The 20,642-nt window shown below is 39.7% G+C and overlaps 1 protein-coding gene across 12 annotated transcripts in view; it reads left to right on the forward strand.

Moving 5' to 3' along the window:
* ASCC1 (activating signal cointegrator 1 complex subunit 1) overlaps positions 1–20,642 on the forward strand; it is a 149,242-nt gene that overhangs the window by 112,006 nt on the left and 16,594 nt on the right. For 10 of the 12 annotated variants that reach the window (XR_007513401.1, XM_049854823.1, XM_049854822.1 and 7 more), the window contains one exon: positions 6,426–6,511. The exons of 1 other annotated variant lie outside the window; for it this stretch is intronic. Coding sequence is in view for 9 of the 11 variants with exons in the window: in XM_049854823.1 (XP_049710780.1) it covers positions 6,426–6,511 (86 nt within the window). In the remaining 2 variants the exon portion in view is untranslated. Of the gene's footprint in view, positions 1–6,425; positions 20,634–20,642 lie in introns of all 12 variants that reach the window. One more of the 12 variants, XR_007513402.1, reaches the window with a different exon arrangement.

Genomic DNA, 20,642 nt, shown 5'->3' on the forward strand with positions numbered 1-20,642 from the left:
GTAGGTTGGGTCAGGTACACCTTAGTCCTCAAAGTGATATTCTCTTTAAAGTGACACTTTAAAGAGCTCTTTTGCAGCAGATTTGCCTAATGTAATCAGCCATTTGATTTCTTGACTGCTACTTCCATGGGTGTTGATTATGGATCCAAGTAAAGTGAAATCCTTGACAACTTCAATATTTTCTCTGTTTATGGTGGTGTTGCTCATTGGTTCAGTTAAGAGGATTTTTGTTTTCTTTTTTTGAGGTGTAATCCATACTGAAGGCTATATTCTTGGATCTTCATTATTAAGTGCTTCAAGTCCTCTTCAGGTTTAGCAAGCAAGGTTATGTCATCTGCATATTGAAGGTTGTTAATGAGTTTTTCTCAGTCCCAACACTATGTTCTTCTCATATAGTCCAGCTTCTCAGATTATTTGCTCATCATACAGATTGAATAAGTATGGTGAAGGGATACAACCCTCACGCACACCTTTCCTGATTTTAAACCACATTGTATCCCTTGTTCTGTTCAAATGACTGCCTTTTGGTCTATATACAGGTTCCATGTGAGCATAACTAAATGTTCTGGAATTCCCATTCTTTACAGCGTTAACCATAGTTTGGTATGATCCACACAGTTGAATGCCTTTTCATAGTCAGTAAAACATAGGTAAACATCTTTCTGGTATTCTCTGCTTTCAGCCAAGATTCATCTGACATCAGCAATGTCCTTTTCTGAATCCAGCTTAATTTTCTGGCAGTTCCCTGTCAATGTACTGCTGCAACCATTTTTGAATTATCTTCAGCAAAACTTTACTTGCCTATGACACTAATGATATTGTTTGATAATTTCCTCATGCTGTTGGATTATCTTTCTTTGGAATGGGGCAAATATGGATCTCTTCCAGTTGGTTGGCCAAGTAGCTGTCTTCCAAATTTCTTGGTATGGATGAGTGAGCACTTACCAGTGTTGCATCCATTTGTTGAAACATCTCAATTGGTATTCCATCAATTCCTGTAGCCTTGGTTTTCACCGATGCCTTCAGTGCAGCATGGACTTCTTCCTTCAGTACCATCAGTTCCTGATCGTATGCTACCTCCTGAAATGGTTGAATGTCAACCAGTTATTTTTAGTTCAGTGACTCTGTGTATTCCTTCCATTTTCCCTTGATGCTTCCTGCATCGTTCAGTATCTTGCCCATAGAATCATTCAGTATTGCAACTCGAGGCTTGAGTTTTTTCTTCAGTTCTTTCAGCTTGAGAAATGCTGAGTGTGTTCTTCCCTTGTGGTTTTCAAACTCCAAGTCTTTGGACATTTCGTTATAGTACTTTACTGTGTCTTCTTGAGCTGCTCTTTGAAATCTTCTATACAGCTCTTTTATGTCATCATTTTTTATATTTGCTTTAGCTACTTTACATTCAAGAGCAAGTTTCAGAGTCTCTTCTGAGATCTATTTTGGTCTTTGTTTTTGTTTCCTCTCTTTTTAATGACCTTTTGCTTTCTTCATGTATGATATCCTTGATGTCATCCCACAACTCTTCTGTTGTTAGTGTTCAGTGTGTCAAATCTATTCTTGAGATGGTCTCTAATCAGGTGGGACATACTCAGGGTTGTACTTAGGTTCTTGTGGACTTGTTTTAATTTTCAGCTTCAACTTGAACTTCCATATGAGCAATTGATGGCCTTTCCTGCTTTCGGTCCCCGGCCTTGTTCTGAAGGATGATACTGAGCTTTCCCATCATCTCTTTCCACAGATGTAGTCAATTTGATTCCTGCATATTCCATCAGGAGAGGTCCACATGTGTAGTCACCATTTATGTTGTTCCAAAAAAGATATTTACAGTGAAGAAATTGTTGGTCTTGTAAAATTCTGTCATACCATCTCTGGCGTAGTTTCTGTCACCAAGGCCATATTTTCCAACTACTGATTTTTCTTTGTTTCCATCTTTCCCATTCCAATCACCAGTAATTATCAATGCATCTTGACTGCATCTTTGATTGATTTGAGACTGCAGAAGTTGGTAAAAAACGTTCAGTTTCTTCATTTTTGGCGTTAGTGGTTGGTACGTGAATTGGAATTATAGTCGTATTAACAGTCTTCCTTGTAGGCATATGGATATTATCCTATCACTGACAGCATTGTACTTCTGGATAGATCTTGAAATGTTCTTTTTGGTGATGGATGCAATGCCATCCCTCTTGAATTTGTCATTCCTGGCATAGTAGACCATATGATTATTCCAGTTCACAACAGCCAGTACCAGTCCAGTCCAGCTCACTAAACCAAACCTGTTGCTGTTCGGTGGATTCCAGCTCATAGCGACCTTATAGGACGGGGTAGAACTGTCCCATAGGGTTTACAAGGTTGTAACCTTAATGCATTCCATTGCATTTTTGACAACTTCTGATTTTCCTAGATTCATGCTTCATACATTCCATGTTCTGATTATTAATAGATGTTTGCAGCTGCTGCTTCTTGTTTTGAGTCATGCCACATCAGCAAATGAAGGTCCTGAAACGTTAGTCCATCCACATAATTGTGGTCAACTCTACTTTGAGGAGGTAGCTCTTCCCTGGTCATATTTTGAGTGTCTTCCAACCTGAGGGATTCATTTTCTGGCATTATATCAGACAGTATTCCACTGCTCTTCATAAGGTTTTCACTAACCAGTTTTTTCAGCAGTAGACCACCAGGTCCTTCTTCCTGGTCTGTCTTAGTCTGGAAGCTCCTCTGAAATCTGTCCACTATAGGTCACTCTGCTGATTTTTGAAATACTGGTGGCATAGCTTCCAGCATCACAGGAACACACAAGCTGTGACAGTATGACAGACTGACAGACGAGGGGTGGATCAGGTATCTAGAATAGGCAAATTCATAGAGACAGAAAGAATTACGGTCACCAGGGGCTGAGGGAAGGAGGAGATATTGCTTAATGGGTCAGAGTTTCTGTTTGGAATGATGAAAATGTTCTGGAAATAGTGGTGATTGTTACACAACATTGTGAATGTTATTAATGTCACTGAATTGTACAACTAAAAATGATCAAAATGGCAGATTTTATGTTATGTGTATCTTACCACAATAAAATTAAAAAACCAAAACACAATATGAGATAGCACTTCACATCCACTGGGATGGGATGGCTATAATAATAAAAATGGAAAATAACAGTGGTGCAGGGGTATAGAGAAATAGGAACCACTGTACATTGCCAGTGGGAATGTAAAATGGTGCCAGTGGTCTGGAAAACAGGCTGTTCCTTAAAAACTTAAAATAGAATTGCCATATGACCCAGAAATTCTGATTCTAGGTACATACCTGTCTTAGTCATCTAGTGCTGCTATAACAGAAGTACAACAAGTGGATGGCTTTAACAAAGAGAAATTTATTTTCTCATGGTCTAGTAGGCTGGAAGTCCAAATTCAGGGTGTCAGCTCCAGGGAAGACTTTCTCTATCGGCTCTGAAGGAAGGTCCTTGTCGTCAGTCTTCCCCTGGACTAGGAGCTTCTCTGCGCAGGGACCCCAGGTCCAAAGAACACACTCTGCTCCTAGCACTGCTTTCTTGATGGTATGAGGTCCCCAACTCTCTGCTTGGTTCCCTTCCCTTTTATCTCTTGTGACATAAAAGGTGGTGCAGGCCACACCTCAGGGAAACTCCCTTTACATTGGATCAGGGATGTGACCTGAGCAAGTATGTTACATCCCATCCTAATCCTCTTTAACCACAGGCAGAGATTATGATTTATAACACATAGGAAAATCACAAAATGGAGGACAACCACACAGTACTGGAATCATGGCCTAACCAAGTTGACACATACTTCGAGGGGACATAATTCAATCCGTGACAGTACCCAAGAGAGAAGAAAATATATATTCACACAGAAACTTGTATATGACTGCTTATAGTGGCGCTATTTATAGTAACTGAAGGGTGGAAACAATCCAATGTCCGTTAACGGAAGAATAGATAATCAAATTGTGGTATATACATACAATGAAATAATTCAGCCGTAAAAACGAATGAAGTAGGGGCATGTGCACAACTATAATGAACCTTGAAAATATTGTCAATTGAAAGAAACTCGACACGAAAAGTTACGTATTATATGATTGCTTTTATATGAAGTATCCAGATTAGGCAAATCCATAGAGAGGAAAAGCAGAGCAGTGCGCCAGGGCGTAGGCAGTGATTGCTTGGTGGGCATGAGGTGCTCTGAGGTGAGATGATGAGAAACTTTGAAAACAGAGGTGGCGTTGGCACAACAGGGAATGCACTAAATGCCACTGAATTGTACACTTAAAGATGGTTGATTGTATAGTATCTGAATTTTACCTCAAAAAAAAATTTCCATCGTATGACTATACTACATTTTATTTCTCCATGCATGAGTTGGTAGACATTTGGGTTGTTTCCACTTTTTGTCTGTTATGATTAACGCTGCTGTGAACATTTGTGTTCAAGTTTTTGTGAGGATGTGTTTCCCTATCTCTTGGCTGTTGCCTAGGAGTGTAATTTCTGGGTCCTATGGTTAACTCTGTATTTAAATTTTCTGAAGAACTGCCAGACTTCAAAGTGGCTGTACCATTTTACATTCCTACCAGCAGTATACGAGGGTTCTGATTTCTTTCCATCCTTCCCAAAACTTGTTAACTTGTTATCGTCTGTCGTTTTAATTTTAGCCGTCCTTGTGTGTGTGAAAAGCCAGTTGACATTGAGTCATCTCTGATTTATGGCTACGCCAGGTGTGTCGGAGTAGAACTGTGCTCCACAAGGTTTTCGGTGGGTGATTTTTTGGTAGTCAATCTGAGGAGCCACTGGCACTCAATCCTCCAACCTTTTGGTTGGCAGCAGAGAGCATTAAGCATTGAGGGTGTGAAGTGGTATCTTACTGTGGTTTTGATTTGCATTTCTCTGATGGCTAATGCTACTTGTAGATTTTGAAGCTGTCATTAAAGATTTCAGTCTTCAGAAATGATTTTTTTCCTTTTCTGTTATTTATTTAGTATTAATCCTCTTTCAAAACTTCTTTTTTTTCTCCTAATAGGGGACCAATTGCAAAATATTAAGTTGCAAAATAGTATGGGATTGAGACCTTTGATTAAGAGAATGCTTCTTATCAAACAGTCCCATAGTTACCCATGTGTAATTCCCATAGGCTGGCTAAAATATATTACGCCCATAGAGCTGTTAGAACTCCAAGTGTACTTTTATCAGTCCTGACCTAGTAGTTCCACGCTTATATGCAATAAAAAAAATTTTAAAAATGGAATACAAATATATTTGAGAGTCTCTTGGTAGACAGGAAAGGGTTAATATTTCAGAAAATATCCTGAGTTTAAATAATTCTTGCGGATACTGTGAAGTTTCTATATTGTAGACTTTCTTTGTTTTTAATTTTTTCTTGGAAAGGACCGGGAATAATGTTTCACTTTTTCTTTCCTGTTATCCCTTTCCTTTGATATTTTTCCTTTGCTATTCTTTAAGGACCTTTTTTAAATTAAAAACCCATTGCCATTGATTCAATTCCGACTCATAGTGACCTTATAGGACAGAGTAGAGCTGCCCCATTGGGTTTCCAAGGCTGTAAATCTTTTCTTTCTCCCCCAGAGCAGCTGGCGGCTTCAAATTGCTAACCTTTTGGTTAGCAGCTGAGCTCTTAACTACTGCGCCATCAGGGCTCTTAGCAAATTAAATTAATGCAAGGAGCTAAAGTGCAGCTTCGGTTAGGTGAAGGCCATAGATTTGCTGCATCTTTGTATAGAATATCTGTAAGGATTGTAACTAAAGGTATCTTTCTTATTTTGGGGGAGTTCTTAAATCAGCACAAAACATAGTTGCTAGCATTTTTGACTAATGTGTGACTTTTATGTATTTTTATGTATTTAAAATTGCATGCAGTTTATACAGAATCTTGAGTTTTTAGACCTCAGTGAACCTTTGGAGAGCACCTAGTTTTGACCTCTAACTTTGTAAATGAGGAATTGTGGTCCATAAAAGAGACACAGTTTGCCAAAGAATGTAGCTCATTACATAGTTGACACACAGTGAATACTTGGAGAATGTTGAATGAATAAATGGATAGTGAATGAGTTGATGACAGAGCTGGGAGTAGAAATCACGTCTCTTGACTTATGTTGTTGTTGTTAGGTGCTGTTGAGTGGGTTCCTACTCATAGCGACCCTCTAGTACAATAGGACGAAACAATGCCTGATCCTTCACCATCCTCACAGTTGTTGCTATGTTTGAGCCCATTGTTGCAACCGCTGTGTCAGTCTATCTTGTTGAGGGCCTTGATTCATAGCCTGATGTTTCTTCCTCTACGTGTGGCTCTGCCAGTTGATGAAGATAGTGATAACTGGACCTATAGAAGTCCAAGAGAAAACAAATAGATAAAATAACCCAAGCTGCTTTTCTAACATTGTATTTGGAATATTTACAGCTGAAGGCAGGTACAATTTTTACACACCGGATGGCAAATGTATCTTCAAGGAAAGGGAATCATTTGACGGCCGAAACATTTTAAAGGTCAGTATGAAGCTGAGGGAATTGGAAATCCTTTGGCAGGTATCCTGAATAAGGGTGGAATATCAGTCATCCTCCTTCCCACAACAGAGTGTATTTTCCTTGTTTCCTGAGAGGATTATTGATTGACAGTGCTGTTAATTTTTTTTTTTTTAACCTTTAATAAGAAAAAAGAAATCCTCTTGACTCTATTAAGGCTGTGACCCTCTAGAGTACTTGAAATTGATGATTTAAGAAAGAATTATATATCCCAATTACTCAGATCCATAGGAACAAGGTGATTTTAACCTGGTGAGTTATGTTGTATTTTACCTCTAGAAGGTTGAGTTTGCGTTTTTTCAAGTGAAAACGAATTTTTTTTCCTGGTAGACTTTTCTCTTCACCCACAAAGTTACTCTCCACACTTGCTTTATAGTCTATTTTTACTCAAGAACAGCCCATGTCCTAAATTTTAGGTGGCCCGTTTCTGACTGTTGAGGCTTTGCTTTCCCGAGTGTTGAGCTAAAATGTGAAACTTAAATAAAAGAATTATTTCTGGATCGTGTTTATCTTTCTCCCACAGACCACATTCTGTAATATCCAAAAATTATGCCTTCTTTATCAGGTTAACATGCCTTTGTGCTCTGAGCAAAGGGAAACAAGCTGATACTATTGGAGAGGTTTTTGATTCTTCATTTCACTTTTTCTCTAATAGGTTACGTGAGACATTTTCAAGGCCGAGGTTGTTTTCGGAGCTGGGAGAGAGTATGAATATAATAACTTCAGAATAAGCTTCAGCTTTGGAAATGCTTTTTTTCCTTCTCTACCCCATCCTCCATTCCCTTAACCTGTCACTTGGCAGTTTTCTTGCCAAATGCCTAATGTGACATCATTGCCTCTAATTGAGCTTCTTACCACAGAGCCCAACATGGCGGTGACAGCCACTCACTGGGGCAGACATTCCAGCCCCCACATTGCATGTGGTCCCTTCCTTTCCTTGGTATCCTGTGAAGTAATTTCTCTTGTTTCCAGAGTAGTTTTGATAGCTTTGGATTTGCATGGCAGGCTGCTGTTGAACTCAGTTGCAGTTAACTTGACTGATGTTCCCAGGCCACAACTTTAGTGTCACATGAGAATAAGAACTTTATCTTCCTCCATCTCCCTCTCCTGCGGCTTTTCTAGTAATATCATTAATTAGTTTGCTTTTTTTTTGTCATTATTAACTTTGATTCAGAAAGACAGTAGTCTGAATGGGGGAAGAAATAGGTGGGAATGACTCAAAGCCAATTTGGTTCTCTTAGAATTAAAGCCCAAAAGGTACAGCTCAGGTGTGAGGTGCTTTGACATCTGGTAGAGAGAGGTGATGGCAAAGAGCCTGTGGGGTGGCTGTGTGAACACTATGATCACTCACTTGATATTTAATTTCTCTCAGTCTGGAAAATCAGCTTTCCATTCCAAGATGCTTTGCCTTGAGGTGCTCTGAGCCGCCCCAGTGATGACATGAGTGTAGCTCCCTCTAGTGTTGGCAGGGACTTGCTGTATCAGTAGTACCCGTACTGGTTCATGCCTCATCAGAATTTAGAGCTGGGCCCATCAGGGCACTTGGAGACTAGTGTTACCAGGGCACTGAATTCTCTACTTTAATCTCTAATGACACAAGATCCAAAGCAGTTATAGAGACTTACCAAATGGTACCCAGCTAGTTAGTAGCAGAGTCTGAATCAGAGCAAAAAGACTCACAACTTGCAAATTTAGCATTGTTTTTGCTGCCTTCCATAAAGGTGTTTAATGTTTAGGTAGAGTTCATTAGACATTTGAAATTGGGCATATCTGTCTGGACTTGTATAATGTCTCATTAAAATTCGTTTCATAAATGTTAGGGCAGTGGGAGTATCAGTTAGTCTAAAACTGTGGCCAATTAAGAATTAGACTTTTGAGTTGAATGTAATACTAACAGCAACAGAAATACTCACTGGCTGTATATCACCTGCCAGGCCATGTGCCCTGGAGATAAGCAATCATTGTGACACCACCCCTGCCTTCCACCAGGAGCTCCCTGTCTCTGCAGGTGCAGATGGTTGATAGGCAGTCACAATACAAAGTGAGGGGGGCGAGTTCTGAGTACAGAGGGGAATGCCTCTGAACACAGGTAGTTACGACAGCACGTCCTTTGATACGGTATCCGCTATTCTACCGCTTAGTCATTATCTCCACAAAATACTGTCTTTTACCTTTTCAGTCAAGGAAATTAACTTTTCTTTGAGAATAAAAGGTAAATTTTGGGCTCCAACAATTACCCCGCCCCAACACACTCACAAGGTAAAAACTGTATTTGTGAAGCACTGTAGTCAGCTCACCTTTTGGAATTACCACAAATGAACATGTTTTGCTCAGTGAGAACACACGGCCCCTGAAACTCTTGACATAAAAATATGATTCAGAAAATCAGTAGATTACGTATTGTTTTTGTACCAAATAAGATTACTATGTACAGAAGGAAAAAAAAAAATCAATTTCACTAACATGATGGGAACTGACTTGGAGTAAACAGAAAGGTTAAATGTATTGGCCGTTAAGGAGCCCAAGCATGTGTGTGTAGCATATTAATAGCTACATAGGCCAAGGATCAGGAGCGCTGGTGATGGGAAGCAGTGTTAGAAACAAAAAATCACCTTCATCTACTATTCAGAGAAACAAAATGAAAAAGAAAGTCATTGCTCATTGCTGTAAGAATCTAATGAGTAACAGCCAATTGCTATTCTGCTCCACAAAGGATCGGTCCTTTTGGCTCAGTGTAATGTTATGTGTTCTGGGTGCATTAATAAGAAAAAAAAAATCTCTGGTGACTTGGAAGTGGAAGCCACATTTTTCTTTTGTACAACTCTTTTGAGGGTTGTTGCAGCTATAATAGACGAGTGTCTGGTAATTCCTAGTTAAAATAAGAATTTTATTACCCTAAAAAGGACTTTGCAAGAACTGTCTCCTGTCTCTTTCAAGCCAGAAAAGGAACAAAAGTATTTTGTTATAGTAGTTTTTTTTTCTGGAAAACTGACAGATAGCTCTGAAGGAGAATGTATGAATGAAGACCCAGGCCAGATTAATAGGCTAGCATCTCCTCAGAGAGTTTCCATTTTGAATCTAAGAGATAGCAGTAAAGATTCTGTTTGTATATCCATAAGGCAGTGATAAACTTGTAATTGGAGAAATCATGCTTGACCTAAAGACATACCACCAGAAAATAACTGCTCACTTGCTAGCTAGATGTACAGTAATCATTAACTATCAGCTTCTGGAGAGAGAAGTGATCTTAATGACAGTCCATTTAGGGGACATATGACATGGCCTGAAGTAACAGAATCAATGTTCCAAGATTGTGCTGTCAGCAGATGGTACTGGGGTACAGTATTAACTGTGCAAAAGCGTAGCTCCTAAGAGCAGAGGAAAGAGACGGGATTAGAGCCCTAGGTTGTAATCCCCCGAGGGGGTGATTTGGTTCAAATCAAGGCATAGTGATATATTTGGGAAGGAATAAAAAGTATGATAGGTCCAAAATCAAAGGGTACCATAGCAATGCCATTTCTCTAGACACTTTAAAAAAATTCCTGGAAAATAGAATCCAATAAAAAAGGGAGACGAATTTGTGCTTTTTCCATTTTATATCAAAGAATCTTTAAATTTAGAGAGAGACTTGGCAATACTAGATATATTAATTTTTAGTATGTTTTAAATATGAAAATATGTTTTAAATCTGTCTATACACACTAGGACTTTTCTTGAAAGATTTAAATGAGAGTAAATCAAGTATTTCATTCATTCATTTTTTGCTTTTGCCCATCTCTGCCCCTAAAGTCTTAGAGTGAATAAATTTAAATGAGATCTTTATTTAGTTTGCTTTACTTAGAGAAATTTTAATAAAGGACACTTTTTAAAAATGCATACTATTTATTCTTTGGGATGAAATATAGCATATTTATAGAAAAATTTATGAAACATCATATACAGTTTAAGAAATAATTAGAAAGTGAACAATGTAACTACTTGTTAGCTGCTGTCAAGTCTGCTTCAACTCATGTTGACCTTATGCCATCTTGATGATGGTTGGTATGTTTAAGTCCATTGTTGTGGCTACTACCAAGGTCGGAAAGTGGAACCTGCTTCCCATGTCCCTCCTTGGGCAACTCTTTAGTCTGTTTTAAAATAACAAAGGCTGTTGAGTTCTTAAACATGCTCAGTGAAGAGACTTACTTTGAATGATTACTTTGCTTCAAGTATTAGAAAAGTATTCAGAAGATAAATTAATTATTTTTTCTAGGTAAGAGAGGTAAGAATTAGAACTGTGTCGTAACTTTTTTTTTTAAGATATTAATGATTACAAAGGAAGACTAGAATTTAAAAAGTGTTATTTCAATTGAAATAAAACTTTTTTTTTCATTATCCAATTCAATATTTAGCCATATCATATACCATTCTTAGGAGTTACTTCTCTGTCACCTGGCTTTCCTTTAGATTTGTTTCTCAAAATTCAACTTTTTTAGATGGAGCCCTGGCAGCACAGTGGTTAAAAGCTATGGCTGCAAACCAAAAGGTCAGCACTTCAAATCCACCAGCTGCTCCTTGGAAACACTATGGGGTAGTTCTGCTCTGTCCTATAGGACCACAATGTGTCGAGATCAACTTGACGGCAGTGGGCTTCTTGAATGTCTATCACTAAATGTTCCATTGCACTGTTGTATCAAGATAAATAGCAGCAAGTTGAATTTAGAATAAAATCACTGTTTCTCATTATCACAAGCAGCTATGGTGTCATTTTGACTACCTGGTATTTTTATGATTTGAAATTTTTATCTTATTTAAATAAAATCACTAAGCAGGTAACAACTTCCTCACTAAGATTTGAATGCTTATACACTACTGACACTTATTAAATGCAGTTCACTTATATATACTAATATTTTGTGATAGCTTTTATCCACAGCATTGAAAGCAATCACATTATTCTTAGCAATCACACGAAAGAGGCAGCTTGTTAGAGAAGCAAATATACAGCTTTATGAAGAACTTTACATGAAAAATAAAAATAAGATGTTATGGAAAAGGATTAATTAGAGAATGAGAGAGTCATTGGAAATTACACACACACGCATTCAGTAAAGGATTGGAAGATAAAGTCCAGGAAAAAGTGACAAATTGATTGAAAATGTGAGGGAAAGTATGACAAAGAGGATTCTCATGTGGTGCAAAAATTGACTGTTAGGCTTCTAAAAGGATAAAATGGAGAGACCCTGGGCCCTGAACTTAGATTAAGGGGGTGTTGGACTGTTAGTATTCCCAAGAACTTGGCAGTAGCGTACCAAAGTCCTCTCTGGCAGAAGGTACCATCATCCTCTGCCTAAAAATATTCCTCCAAGAAATTCCCCCCCCCCAAAATGGCCAGTACCTAGTCAAAGATAACTAGGCATATGAGAAAACCACTCAACATAAGCAAAAGCAGGCATACAAAATTCACAAAGACCCAAGATACTAGGTTATCAGACTTAGACCAAAAACACCTATGCCAACTATGTTCAGAGGAATAAAAGCTAAACTTAAAGATTTTCATCAGGAAATTAGAAACCTTTTTTTTTTTTTTAATGATACAGCAGTTTTGAAAAAGAACCAAATAGAAATGATAGAATTGTAAAATGCAATAACTGAAATTAAGAGCTCAGTGAATAGGTTTAGCAGCAAATTAGGCATAGCTGGAGAGGGGAATAGTGAACTGAAAATTAGGTCAGAAGAAATGATCCAGCATGCTGCATGGACAGAGAAAATAGAATATAGAAGAATATAGAGTGAGAAGATCTAGCATACATGTAATTGGAGTCTCAGAAGGAGAGGGTAGAGAGAATGGGGTGGAACCGATGACAGACAGTCCATGGATTAAATGTTGTTGTTAAGTGGTGTTGAGTCAGTTCCGACTCATAGTGACCCTGTGCAAAACAGAATAAAACACTGCCTGGTCCTGTGCCATCCACACAATTGTTGCTTGTTTGAGCCCATTGTTGTACCCACTGTGTCAGTCCATCTCGCTGAGGGTGTAAGCTCAGTGAATTCCAAACAGTTTCTGCTAAGTGAACTTACATTGTACTTTCTTTCCTACAACTCATGAATGAATGATGGACAGTATTAACTAAACTGTTTGGATTCCTACAATTTTTAAACTTAATGACCAAAGTTTAAAGTTTATTGGCAGTATCCATGTCAGAAAGAACAAAAAGAGAAAATTTAGCCAAAGGATCCTTAAAGTTTGAAATAAAAATAGGTTATAAAAAGGAAAGGATTAAAGGTACCCAGGAATTCCTTGTGCTATTTTTGTAACTGTGCTGTAAGTTTGAAACTATGTCCAAAAAAAAAACATTTTTTAAAACAAAGAAAGTCAGGCACACCTTGAGAGACGAATGATACATTGACCATTTGTTGTGTGTGTGTGTGTGTGTGTGTGTGTGTGTGTGTGTGTGTTTTTTAATAACCACCTTCTGGAAAAATTTATCAAAGTCTTGGCTGTGCTTTGTTGCAGTGTTTAGTATAGATGCAGCTTTTATTAACTGCTGATCTTACCATAAAAGTTGGGCCATTTGATTTCAAAGGATATAAAAATTTAATTCATTTAAGGTACCGACTTCCTGATTAAAATGTTTTACCTCAGAGCAAGCTACTAAGAAGGTAGCTGCATCTCTCAGAGTGGTTTTTGTTTTATTTTAAGAAATGAGAATCCATTTCTGTAAGCTGATTGAATACTATAAAGCCATTCTTCCTGTCACCCTCCCTTTCAAACTATTCCCTTTTTAATTCCCTGCAGTCTCTCTCCCATTTCTACCAAACAGCACCGTCACAAGTCATCAGTAGCCCCAGTTTGTTCAGTGCTTTGGCCTACTTTTCCTTTTTTTCCCCAGTAACCTCATTGAGACTGTTAAGCCCTTTTCTCCTTCAGATGCTCTCTTCTCTTTGCTTCTGTTGTTCTAGTTTTCTTCCTGTCTCTGGGTCTCCTTTTTTTTTATTCACTCCTTAAAAAGTCTACTCCCTAAGGTTTTGTTCTCTCTGTTTTTCTTTTATTATAATCTTCTTCTGACCAAATCCTACCTATTCCTCAAAGTTTAATAATTTCCTATATGAAGATAACAACCAACCATCCCAGTTGATGGTATTGTCTTCTATCTCTGAACTCCCTCCCTCCTTTCCCCACTTGGGTTGTGCAGAGACCTCTTACGTGCCCCTTGGTGTGCTTAGCAATGTGTCTTATACCTGGCAAGCACTCAGGAAAATTTTCTGGATTGACTGACTGACTAACATTGTCTTCCACAGAAATCAGATTTTAGAAGGTGAGAGGAAAAAGATTTTGTTGTGTGTCACGAGTAGAACAAATATCAGAGCTGATATGTTTTGCCCAGTACTTCAAATTGAAAACTCTTAGAGCAAGGGGTGGCAAAGTACCACCTAAGGGCCAAATACTGCTTGCCACTTGTTTTCATATGGCCCTCAAGCTGTGAATGGGTTTTAAATTTTTTAATGGTTGAAAAAAAATCAAAAGAATACTATTTCATGACACATGAAAATTATAGGAAATTGAAATTTCAGGGTCCATAAATAAAGCTTTATTGGAACACAGCCATATTCATTCATCTATTGCCTATGGCTACTTTTGTCACTGCAGCAGGCAGAGTTGAGCAGCTGTGATGGAGACCATATGGCCACCTGGCCCTTTAGAAAAAAAGTTTGCGGACCCCTGTCTTAGAGGTTAGAGCTTAGTTTAACCTTCTTTTATTTTGCCTGACATAACTTCATGCTTTATGATTAGATATGATGCTGATATTCAGTAGATCCTCAAGATACACTAATTATATCGTAAGTATTCGGTTAACAACAGTGAATCCTATTGAATTTCTGTTTACTTGATTTCTTTTCTAGCAAATGTTTATTTCCTTTTTTAAAATGAGGTTACTCAGGTCAAGAAAGAGAGTCCCAATTAAATATACCTGTAGCTCACACTCACAGTCCTTCTTTAGTAAGGAAAGTTTATTTTTCAATTAAATTCAATTGCAGCTTTATTACTCCACATAGCAAGACTCAGCTGATATGGATAATAATGGGCTTGAATTTACGTATGATTTCCTTTTATTTCAAAATATATCCAAAACTAATTGTGTGCTTCACTGTGGTATGCAGTAATTAACTTGAAACATTAACAGTTTTTTCTTTTGTGATTTCATTTATGCCTGTTAGAGAATATCTTAATAAAAAATTATTGAACCAAAAATAGGGAACACTGACCTTGTAAGTAAATTGTGCTAGTCTTACAATTAGCATGGATATTGGAAAAATGTAGAGTTTAGGAAGGAGCCTGTGATAAACCTTGCCAAAATATGGCTGCTACTTGCTTTGCTATATTCCTGATAAAATATGGCTCTGCCTCCATTCTTGATGATTAAAAAATAAAACAAAGCTCATAAAAAATGGGAAATTATAGAAAATTATTAGGGACTGTTTGTATTTTGCCAACAATAGAAACAACATACTGAATGTGAAAGCATCTGAAAGGTTTCTGACAATTGATTGGGCAGTTTCTCAGAGCATCGGTTATATAAGGACAAAGTGCGGTTTGAAATGCTTCAGTTTGATTCTGTAAGTCCTTATTTTAGGCTGTTTGTGAAGGGGGACGATTCAAATCCAGGCAGTATTTCACTAGAGCTTTCCTTCCGAATTTGCTTTACGTGTCACTTTGCCTGGAGAGTGAAGTCTTAAAACACTGATGAGGGCAGCCAAAGACATGGCTGTCAGTGGGTGAAACCATTGTTAAAGTGAACTGAAAAATCAGCAACTGTCTGCTTTTTGACAGAAGCCAGCACCCATTCTGGAAGGATGTACCTTCCCTGGCCTGTCGCTTGGCTGGCTGCTCATACATGATGTGTTTCTCTCCCTTCCATTCTCCTTCTTCTTTTAAATTTGTGTTTATTGATTACTCATCTTTGCAGCAGTACTGGAATACTTCCATGTGTTGTCTTGGCTCAGGCAGGTAATGATTGATTTGGAAAGGTCTAACCTCTACAATAACAGGAAATAAGCCATGGTTTGGCAAAGACAATGAGAGTAGAAAAAATAAAGAGATTAAAATCACTTTTCTTAAAATCATTTTGTTTTCATCAGAATGAAAAGTCAGTATTTGGTAATATTTACTGAATACCTACTAAATGTAAAACACTGAGCTAGATGCTTGGTGTGATGGGGCCGGGGGAGAATAAATAGTCAATTGTCTTTGGCCCCTCTGATCTCCTTCCTATGAGCTCTTTGATTGGGGTGCTTGTTCTGTTGTGAGAAATATTTATCTTTTTTATGTGTTCATTTCTAGGGGGTCCCTTCATATCATTCTGGGTATAGTTGACGAATGAGATGAGTTGGATTAAGGTTCGCTTTGGGCCCATTGTGTGTATTCAGCTACAGCAGAAACAGACCAATTGTTGTTAGCTGCTGTCGAGTCGGCCTGCTGACTCGTGGTGACCCTACGCACAATAGGACGAAATGCTGCCTGGTCCTGTGCCAACCACATGAGTGGTTGTGGGTCAGACCGTTGTGATCCATAAGGTTTTCATGGCTGATTTTTGGAAGTAGATCGTCAGGCCTTTCTTCCTAGTTCGTCTTAGTCTGGAAGCGCTGCTGAAACTAGGCCAGCATCATAGCGACCTACAGGTCTCCACTGGTAGATGGGTGGTCACTATGCATGAGGTGCATCGGCTAGGAATTGAACCTGGGTCTCCCACATGGAAGGAGAGAATTCTACACTGAACACCACTGCTCTTAAACAGACAAGTAGCAGAATGTAAATCTGAACCCAGAGATGGTGACAGGGCACTGTCCTTTTGGAGGCAGCCTGTTGCTCAGAGATCAGACCAAACAAACCGTGTTGGATTGGGTGGCTTGGTGCCAATGATGCTTAAATGTTATTCCAAATCTTAGAAGACATTGGTGAATAGAGAAAAGAAACAAGGGTAAAGTCCACTATGCCGTGAAGCTGTGATGACTTATGAAGAAGTGATGCCCTCTTCCCCATATCCCAGTGATGACACAGTTTTTGAGTTAATACTCAAATGTGAACATTATTGCTACAGATTGAAAGTGAGAAAAGTCATGGTATAAATCAACCTGAACTCCAGGCAGAGCTCTAGGTTAAAACATTGATACCAATCTCTTAAATCAGTGGCTTTGCAGCTCGTACGGTGTGTGGAGTGTTGATAGCCCTATCCCTTTTCCAAGGCCTTCTGCTTGCTTGACATTTAGCCCACACCTTTGCAAAGGGGGAAGGAGGCCATCTGTACTGGATTATAAAAAAGCAAGTTCGTGTCATAACATTCAGTGCTTCAGTGCTTCTGCAGAAGGCGTGCTTACTGTGGATCAGAGGACGAGGTGTTTCATGTCTTGTCTAATGAGGTGACTTAGTTGAAAATCCTCCCGTAGCATGTGGCGTTCTCTCCCATCTTTCACGGAGCTGTTGCAGACCAGCTATTGTTTGGACAGCTGTTATTTATGTGTATGTATACTCCTCCGGTGCCTGATGTTGCCTCAGGCCATCGGATCTGTTCTCTGACTCCTAGATGCTATTTCCAAGTTGGAAAAGTTAGAGCGGTAATGGAGAGAGCTGGATGACTTTGCTTTCTCCTCTCTCACCTTGTTCTTTATCTGAATTTGTTGCTTTGGCACGGTAGTCAGCCCTTTTTATGCCTGGCCTCCCTGAGATCTCTCAGCGACAGACCTGCAGGCAGAGAAGACTGCATCTCTGCCACCGTCTCCAGTGCGGCCCTTCAGGGATGCATTTCTTCTGACTTGCACTTCATTTCTAACACAAAATACAACCGATCAAACCTCTATATTTTGTTGAATTTCTTTGAGGGACCATTATGAATAATGCCTGAGGGAAGATGGCCAAACTGAAAATACAAGAGTGGTAACTAATTTTGATGAGCATTAAAAGGCATTCTTCTGAGGGAAATAATTTATCTGCAGAAACATTACCTAAATTGGTTCTGAAAGGGCACCTGCTTTAGGGCTGGTGGTCACAGACTCAGGACGTTGAAGTGCCTCTGCAGGTCAGCAGCCACCAGGGGCAGTTTTGTCCTGGTAAAGTAGTGCTATCTATGCCCCAGGCAAGACTTTCTCTGGAAGGAACTTTGCACCTAACTGAACTCCCAGAGGCCCATCTCTGATGCTAATTTCTACATGCTGCTGTGGAAACAGGCTGAGAGTGCTGGTGTGTGCCAAGACTGGGTACAGGTTCTTCAGGTCTGTGCGCCTGACTACCCCCACCTCATATTTTTTCTTGCTACTTTTTTTAATTGAAAGGCTCGGCAGGGAGAGGAGGTCCCTTGGCCCTTTGAGTATTGAGCTCAGCAGAACTGCCTGGCGTGCCGTTTGTATATAGCGGTTTTCATTTACTCTCTAATAGGTCATTTGGCTTTGCCAGCAGAGTCTTAAACTTGATAATCCTTACGTCAGCAGTGAAGCTCAGGCCAAACATCAAAAAGTGCAACCCTGAGTGATTATTTGAAGAGAGTTTTAGAGCCTTCATTCTCTGGCTCTGTTAGTCTGACTCTGCCTGGCACCTCCTTAGGTCAGGCCCTTAACATTCTTCGTTTTGTCCTGCAAGCAGGACAGGTGATTTGGGGGAGCAGAATGAGTCAGGGGGGTTCCTGTTCCCATTCTGTGAAAGGGACTCTGTCACGTCATGCGCTGTTTCAGTTGGTGAAGACAAGGACTTGCTCTAGCTAGACAGAAGATCTTTGGTCCTTTTTCAGTGGAGAGGCTCCAGGCAGGACTAACATGCTGATAGGCTGAAAATTTGTGAGGCAAAGATGGTAAGGTTTACTCCTCCCACAAAATGACCTGGACCTTGCCCCTTAGCTCTGAGGTGCCCCAGGCCTCCTGGGTGTACATTCTGCCCTCTTTTATTGGCTGTTATACACTATCATAAGTGGCATCTTTGACAGGCAGGGCTGTATTTGGAGATGATTCCCGGGTAACAACTATGTGCTGACCATATTTTCTTTCATTCTGAAGTAGATGTTTGTCTTAGTCATCTAGTACTGCTATAACAAAATACCACAAGTGGATGGCTTTAACAAAGAGAAATTTATTTCCTCCCAGGAAAGTAGGCTAAAAGTCCAAGTTCAGGGCGTTGGCTTCGTGGGATGGCCTTTTCTCTGTGTCAGCTCTGGAGGAAGGTCCTTGTCTTCAATCTTCCCTTGGTTGAGGAGCTTCTCAGGCAGAGGGACCCCGTGTCCAAAGGAGATGCGCTCTGCTCCCGGTGCTGCTTTCTTGGTGGTATAAGGTCCCCAACTCTCTGCTTGCTTCCCTTTCCTTTTATCTCTTGAGAGATAAAAGGTGGTGTAGGCCACACCCCAGGGAAACTCCCTTTGCCTTGGATCAGGGAGGTGACCTGAGTAAGGGTGGTGTTACAATCTCACCCTAATCCTCTCAGCATAAAATTACAATCACAAAATGGAGGACAGCCACACAATACTGGGAATCATGGCCTAACCAAGTTGACACGTATTTTTGGGGGGACACAATTCAATCCCTGACAGTGTTCCTCTTTCAGTCTTTAAAATTATTATAGCCCTGTGAGACTAGATAATGACTGCAAAGACTGTAAACTGTCAGAGTTCCTAATAAACCTCCTTTTTTCTTTTAAGGGAACTCTGTGATTCCTGGATTGATGCATTGGAGGTTATAGTCAGTGAGTGATGATAATAATCAGAGCACAGAATTTCAAACTATAATTTATCTTACTATAACTGCAGAACATCCCTGTAAAGTATCGCCCCTACTTAAAGATGCAGAAATTGAAGAAGGAGTGACTGTGTACCATAGTCATTGATGGGACAGCGTTAAAGCCTCGTTTAACAATCTTTTGTCTCCTATCTCCGTAGAAAAGAAATTTCTATTTTTGGTTTCCAGGTAGTTGTGTGTAGGAACATGGCGCACTTTAGGGTGAACAGGTTCAGCTATGCTTCTTTGTGATGGTATTTAGAAAGACTCCACATGGGTCCAGCCTATATGAATATTTTAAAAACCGACGGGAGGCGTTTCTGACCCCTGGATGTGTTGGAGCTTCATTTTCTTCCTTGCCTCGTCATACCCCCTACATTTGCTGTCTTCAGAAGTAATCACTGATATGGCCAGAAGAAAAATGCAAGCTCCAGGAAAGCTCGAGAATTTGAATTGCGTGATACCTTGGGATGAGCTCAGAATCATTTTTTAGATGTAGGGAATTTTAACAAACAAAGCTCTGAAAGAAATTTTGTTTGCGATCCTAATTCTAAGTCAGATTAGCAACGTGACAAAGGCCCTTGATGTTTTTCACAGTCCGTTATATCTCTAGTCTGGTGTCCATGCCTTTCTGTCTACTACCTAAAGTCTTATTGATCCTGTACTTAAAGGTCTCTTTCACGATAAATGGCTCTGATATGCACCATTATTTGTTTTGTCGTTTTTCAATTAGGATTTTCCAAGGGCTGTGATTATAGCTTTTCACGTTGTTTGTTTCTCATTCTCAGCCACAAACCAAGGGAACACACTTTCTTCACTCTCTGATCGTATATGCAGTCTCCCCCACTAGGCATTCTTTGGTACAGAGTTGTTATTTGAATTGCCCTGTAGACACGGTAAACTGCTGTTATTAGCTGCCGTGAGTCGGCTGCTAACTCACAGTGATCGCATGCGTAACAGAACAAAACACTGCCTAGTCTTGCGCCGTCCCCACGAGCAGTTACAGATCAGACCATCGTGGTCCGCAGGGTTTTCGTTGGCTGACTTTTAGAGGTAGGTCACCAGACCTTTCTTCCTAGTCTGTCTTTGTCTAGAAGTGCCACTGAAAACTGTTTAGCATCATAGCAACAAACAAGGCTCCACTGACAAGCTGGGTGTTGGCTGTGCATGACGAGTATTGTCTGGGAACTACCAGTGTGGAAGGCAAGAATTGTGCCACTGACCCGCCAGTGCTTTCTCAGGGTGTACTGTTGTCAGGTGCTGTTGACTTAGTTCCAGATCACAGCAACTGGTGTACTGTTGTCAGGTGCCGTTGAGTTAGTTCTAGATCAAGCAACGGGTATACTGTTGTCAGGTGCCAATG

Source organism: Elephas maximus, chromosome 16, assembly GCF_024166365.1.
Source record: "Elephas maximus indicus isolate mEleMax1 chromosome 16, mEleMax1 primary haplotype, whole genome shotgun sequence".
Lineage (NCBI taxonomy): Eukaryota > Metazoa > Chordata > Mammalia > Proboscidea > Elephantidae > Elephas > Elephas maximus.